The sequence below is a fragment of the Notothenia rossii genome (assembly GCF_949606895.1).
Source record: "Notothenia rossii genome assembly, chromosome: 8".
Classification (NCBI taxonomy): domain Eukaryota; kingdom Metazoa; phylum Chordata; class Actinopteri; order Perciformes; family Nototheniidae; genus Notothenia; species Notothenia rossii.
In genome coordinates, this window is record NC_136906.1 from 657,082 (window position 1) to 663,371 (window position 6,290).

The 6,290-nt window shown below is 46.5% G+C and overlaps 1 protein-coding gene across 3 annotated transcripts in view; it reads left to right on the forward strand.

Moving 5' to 3' along the window:
* The window catches only part of utp18 (UTP18 small subunit processome component), a 22,138-nt gene extending 19,313 nt beyond the window's left edge, over nucleotides 1–2,825 (forward strand). For all 3 annotated transcript variants that reach the window (XM_079643834.1, XM_079643832.1, XM_079643833.1), the window contains exons 11-14: nucleotides 709–832; nucleotides 1,019–1,193; nucleotides 1,927–2,069; nucleotides 2,704–2,825. In XM_079643834.1, the coding sequence (XP_079499960.1) occupies nucleotides 709–832; nucleotides 1,019–1,193; nucleotides 1,927–2,069; nucleotides 2,704–2,728 (467 nt within the window). In that variant the 3' untranslated portion in view covers nucleotides 2,729–2,825. The remainder of the gene's footprint in view (nucleotides 1–708; nucleotides 833–1,018; nucleotides 1,194–1,926; nucleotides 2,070–2,703) is intronic.
* Nucleotides 2,826–6,290: the final 3,465 nt, after the last annotated feature.

Consider the following 6,290-nt stretch of genomic DNA (forward strand, 5'->3'; position numbering starts at 1 on the left):
GTCTCTCTGTCTGTGTCTCTCTCTGTCTGTCTGTGTCTCTCTCTGTCTGTCTGTGTCTCTGTCTCTCTCTCTGTCTGTCTCTCTGTCTGTGTCTCTGTCTCTCTCTCTGTCTGTCTCTCTGTCTGTGTCTCTGTCTCTCTGTCTGTCTCTCTGTCTGTGTCTCTGTCTCTCTCTCTGTCTGTCTCTCTGTCTGTGTCTCTGTCTCTCTCTCTCTCTGTCTCTCTCTCTGTCTGTCTCGCTGTCTGTCTTTCTCTCTCTGTCTCTGTCTCCCTGTCTGTCTCTCTCTCTGTCTCTCTCTCTCTCTCTGTCTGTCTCGCTGTCTGTCTCTCTGTCTCTGTCTCTCTCTCTGTCTGTCTCGCTGTCTGTCTCTCTGTCTCTGTCTCCCTCTCTGTCTGTATCTCTCTCTGTCTGTCTCTGTCTGTATCTCTGTCTGTCTCTCTGTCTCTGTCTGTCTCTCTCTCTCTCTCTCTGTCTGTCTCGCTGTCTGTCTCTCTGTCTCTGTCTCCCTCTCTGTCTGTATCTCTCTCTGTCTGTCTCTGTCTGTATCTCTGTCTGTCTCTCTGTCTCTCTCTGTCTCTCTCTCTCTCTGTCTCTCTCTGTCTCTCTCTCTGTCTCTGTCTCTCTCTCTGTCTCTCTCTCTCTCTGTGTGTCTGTCTCTCTCTCTGTCTCTCTGTCTCTCTGTCTCTCTCTGTCTCTCTCTCTCTGTAGAGGAGGGTGAGGTGTATGTGTGGGACCTGCGCAGCTCTCGGTGTGTGAGCAGGTTTTCTGATGAAGGGTGTGTTTCGGGGACCTCCATTGCCGCCTCCAGAGACGGACGCTACCTGGCCTGCGGGTAAGCCCCGCCCCCTCTGCTCTCTGATTGGCACAGATCTTTCTTGCATGTTTAAGACCTTGATATCTCAAAATAATAATATCTAATCAATAAAGTACTTCTCATCTCATCTATTTGTGGCATAAATGCAAATCTATAATCCTGAGATTTGTATTTTTTTCTTTCATAATATTTGTTGTTGTTTAGGTCTCAGTCGGGTGTGGTGAACGTTTACTCTCAGGAGGCGTGTCTCCGTTCGGATAAGCCCCGCCCCCTGAAGGCTGTGATGAACCTGCTGACCCCGGTCACCGCGCTGACCTTTAACCCCTCGTCAGAGATCCTGGCTATGGCCTCACGCAGCGAGGACGAGGCGGTGCGCATGGTGAGGGATTCATATACTGATGGTGATGATGATGATGATGAGGAGGAGGAGGGTGATGTGGATGATGATGATGGTGGTGATTGTGAAGCTGACCGTTGAGCGGCCCGACCAAGCAAGGAGGCAGAGAGTTCAAATAAAACCCGGTGTGGGCATGTATTGCTCCTTGTGGTACAGCCTCAATCTGACTGTCCTCCCTGAACACAGTCAGCAGCAACAAGGACCTCACACACACACACACAGACACACACACACACACACACACACACACACACACACACACACACACACACACACACACACACACACACACACACACACACACACACACACACACACACACACACACACACACACACACACACACACACACACACACACACACACACACACACACACACACACACTCAGAGGAAACACAGAGCCTAAATACACACAGACTAATCAACCAACAAGACACAGGTGAGGGGGGAGGGGACAGCACAGGGCACCAGGTGAACATCAGCAGCTACAGACATGACGGGAGGGGGAACACTTTCAAACTACAACCAGGGAACAAATCCACAGACTTCACCAATAAGGACGACACTGATACACAAGCAGGCCGGAGGCCGAGATCTATGGCCCAGAGATCACCTGCGTTACAGTGAGGAGGATGAGGGTGATGATGGTGAGGAGGAGGATGATGGTGATGATGATGATGATGATGATATTAACCCCCTCTCCCCCCCCCCAGCTTCATCTCCCCTCCCTCAGTGTTTTCTCGAACTTCCCCGTCTCAAAGAGGAAGATCGTGTATCGAGCCTCGAGCCTCGACTTCTCCCCTCACAGCGGCTTCTTCTCATTGGCCAACAACAAGGGACACGCCCCTCTCTTCAGGTCAGCCAATCAGCTGCTTTGTGTTCACGATATAGCTGTACTACCTGTGTGTGCCACTAGGGGGTCGGTAGTTTTTAAATAAAGCAAAGCGAAACTCCTTATCTGATCATCATTAAAACTTCAGGAAAAATAAAAATATCAATAAATAAAAGCTCTTCCAGATTTAAACATAAAATAAAAATATAAATCAAAGATTGAATTAGAAAAATATAATTAATTAATAATATTATTTTATATTTTGAGTAAATATATGTTATTTAGAATTATAATAATTTATAACATGTTTTCCATAGTTAGCTGACGTCGGGTAACAGACGGGGGAAATAATATTATATTATATTATATAATATGTTAAATAATATTAACATTGAAGTTTTTAGACGTAGAAACATCAGGGCAGCTTTTTTAAACTGTTATTTTGTGTGTGTGTGTGTGTGTGTGTGTGTGTGTGTGTGTGTGTGTGTGTGTGTGTGTGTGTGTGTGTGTGTGTGTGTGTGTGTGTGTGTGTGTGTGTGTGTGTGTGTGTGTGTGTGTGTGTGTGTGTGTGTGTGTGTGTGTGTGTGTGTGTGTGTGTGTGTGTGTGTGTGTGTGTGTGTGTGTGTGTGTGTGTGTGTGTGTGTGTGTGTGTGTGTAGGCTGATGCATTACAAAGACTTCTGAGGCCCGCTGATCATCTGGAGGAGGAAGAGCAGACTGATGAGCATCCTGTTTATTTTGTATTTCTGAATTCATCTTATAAAGACATTAAAACCATGAACATGTGTCTGTGTGTTTCACTGAGAGGAAGCAGGGGAGCTGTTAGCCTAGCTTAGCTTCATTAACCTGTGAAACCCGGCAACAGAACTACGGGCTTTTTTCTCTCTCGGAGAGTTTACAGGTGGGGTTTCCCATTAAGGTGCCGGGCGCTGCAGTGGAATGTTCTACTGCAACCCCCCCCCACACACACACACACAGACACACAGACACACATACACACACACACACGGTACCCGCGACTGTCACCGTGAAGGCTCGATAATCAGCTCACGGCATATAGGCAGGGGTAAAGTGCTATTTTATAAGTGGGGGGTGGACCTCACCTCCTCTAGGGGGGTCCTAACATCCTCTAGGGCAGGGGTTCCTAATACGGCGATCAACCGGTAGATCGCATGGCATTGAAAAAGTTTTTTTTTTTTTTTTAAGTTAGCCTATCATCCATCCTTACTATGACATTTGCCACTCGATTGACGTACAGGTAAGCCAGTCTGAGTTGTATTGTGCCATACGGGTTCATGCAGTCATGAGGGGGCCTCACCTCCTCATCTGAAGCGCAAATGTGTCGCACTATTATGCGCTTATGCGGTGCAATTTCAGAATCAAACAGAGCACTCTCATATTAACGTAACACTATCAGAGACTGGATATATCCCCCCCCCCCCCCCCCCCCCCCCCCTCTGGTCGCTACAATGAGGAAAATAAATTACGGGCCAAAAGTTTTATTTACAAGTATTAAAAGTAAGCAGAGGACACCAAACCAACTGAGACCTGTCTGTCCACCGCATCTACGCACTGTAAAACACACACACCTACACACTACCACACACACGCACCTACAGCTCCTAAAACAGGCTACAGCCGTTGTGTATTTTATTTTGTGAATCACTAAATGGTTTTAGAATCATCTGGACTCTTTGTTTGTAGATATCTACTAAACTAAAGCAGAGACAGAGAGTAGGTCTGTTACACTGAGTGATATATATTATACACACTGCTCTGCTTTCTGCACGGACCTCTCAGCTGTTCTCTCTGTAAACATCGCGATGAGAGCAGTTAATAAAATAATATCCAGGGGATGCATGCAGAGCTGTGATTGGCTGAGATCAGTCCGGCCGTGCGTCACGACTCTTTGAAACATCTCTGTTCCCGGAAATGCATCCACGAAGGAGCCGTGGAGGAACCATCAGTGTATCCTCGGTTAGAGCTCCTCCAGAGAGCCTCCTCTCTCCTGTCTCCTCTCTCCTCTCTCCTCTTTCCTCGGTTAGAGCTCCTCCAGAGAGCCTCCTCGATGCTCGACGCTCGGTCCTCGAAGTGCATTTAGAGAAATTAGATGTCCTTCAACATGGCGCGCTGAAATTAATTTCCGGGTCACTACCGGAGGACAGAGGAGTCGAGGAGGGGGATTTGATGAAATGAGAAAAGCCTCATCCCAATATCCCTCCTCGACTCCCCTCGTCCCCTCCTCCGGGACTTGACCCGGAAATCGATCAAGACACGCCATTTTGAAGGACGTCCCAATAGCTGAAATGCACACGGAGGAGTCGAGGAGGGGTGAGGGAGGAGGGGTGCGGGAGGAGACGAAAGGGAGGATACACGCGAGCAGACTACGCAGAAGTGTTTTCACTACTCGCGTATAAAAGCCCCGCCCCCACCTTCACAGCTGGCCCCGCCCCCACCTTCACAGCTGGTCCATTTCAACAGAGGAAAACCCACAACTGGAAGATGAGTGGAAAAGCATCACATAAATGTATAAGTGCTCACAGCTCCGTGGGAATTATTATGTTCAATTCATTTCTAAAAGTCTTCACATTAATATAATTATAGTTGTATTTAAATGTAGGCTACATTTTACACCAACACGGAACACAAAAGCAGGACCAACCATCATACATTGAATTCCTTGACTAACAAGAGAAAGATTCATTTAAATAAATATTTAACCAGAAATGGGCCGGTTCTAAAGAGTTATTCAGTTAAGCCCGATGAGAGAGGACACAGCTGTGCACATGTCATCAGTAACAGACGTCGTTTAAGAGTGACGTTTGAGTGAACGAGGACATCCCAATGAATACCTGAGGACTCCTCTGTCCTCGCGTCAACTCCTCGTGTCTCTCGCTCGCATCTTACGGAGGCGAAGCTAAGACGCAAGGAAGGGAAGCGAGTGAGGGAAAGGAGGAGTCGAGGAGGGGTATTGGGATGAGGCTCCTGTGGCCGTTTCTCAATCGCGAGGAAACTGGCTTCCAAGCCAATATTTCAAGGATGCTACGTCATCGAGTGACGCCGAAGGACTTTTCCAATCTCCAGCATACTTGGAATTCCACCGAGGCCACGTCCTTGGTTTGGGGGTAATTTCGAGGCTGCACATGGGTAGACTTTGCGTCCTTCAAATCCCCACAATGCTTTGCGCACGGACCAATTTCAAAAACCCTTGCGGAGAATGGCTGAACCGACGCAGCACACATTTAAATGTAAGCATGTAGTGGCGTAGAACATGTGTTGGTAAATGTGTTACTTCGTTGCATTTTTTATCACCATAAATGTGTTCCTTGAAAGTAAAGCAAGTTCATAATTAGATAGACATCGTGAGGGATTTATTTTCGGTACAGTTTATGTTGAAACCGTTAGAGAGAGTGGCACACTTGTTAGCCTGTTCCATTCTTCTTCGTTTTCCGAAGCCGTGGCTTGGAAGTATACTTGCTTCGTTACTGAAGGAAGTGACTTGGAAGTATACTTGCTTCGTTTCTGAAGGAAGTGACTTGGAAGTATGCGACTACCAAGCCAGTATCCTCGCGATTGAGAAACGGCCTGTGTGTGTACACGCACTAACACCACAGAAGAAGAACAGGCCGGTGGGATCAGAGACTCCTCGGACAGTTTGCAGTTAACATGGGGAACTCGTTATTCAGATTATTTCACAACACAGAGGAAAATATTCAGCCAATCAGAGGCCGGGAGGAGCCACGCCAAACTGGATTCACCACCTCACACACACACACACACACAACCACACAACCACACTACATACACACACACACACACACACACACACACACACACACACACACACACACACACACACACACACACACACACACACATACACACACACACACACACACACACACATACATACACACACACACACACACACACACACACACCCATCACATTCCTCATGTCAGCGTGAGATCTGAGAGTTTACCAGAAACTGAGAAATAGGAAATAAATAAATGATAGTTTTGAATCAGGGGGTTAATCTGTAAATACCAACATGTTGAAAGCATTTGAAATAAGATCTCTATTTTTAGTTAATTATATTATACTGTTGCATTTTCAAAATATATTATTGATGTTTTTAACTCTCTTATCTTTCGCTCCCATTTTAAATAGTGACAGAAATTCAACAGAACTTTATTGATGTCCTCTCAGACAAACAGCACAGATTAACATTAAACCATCAAATGTA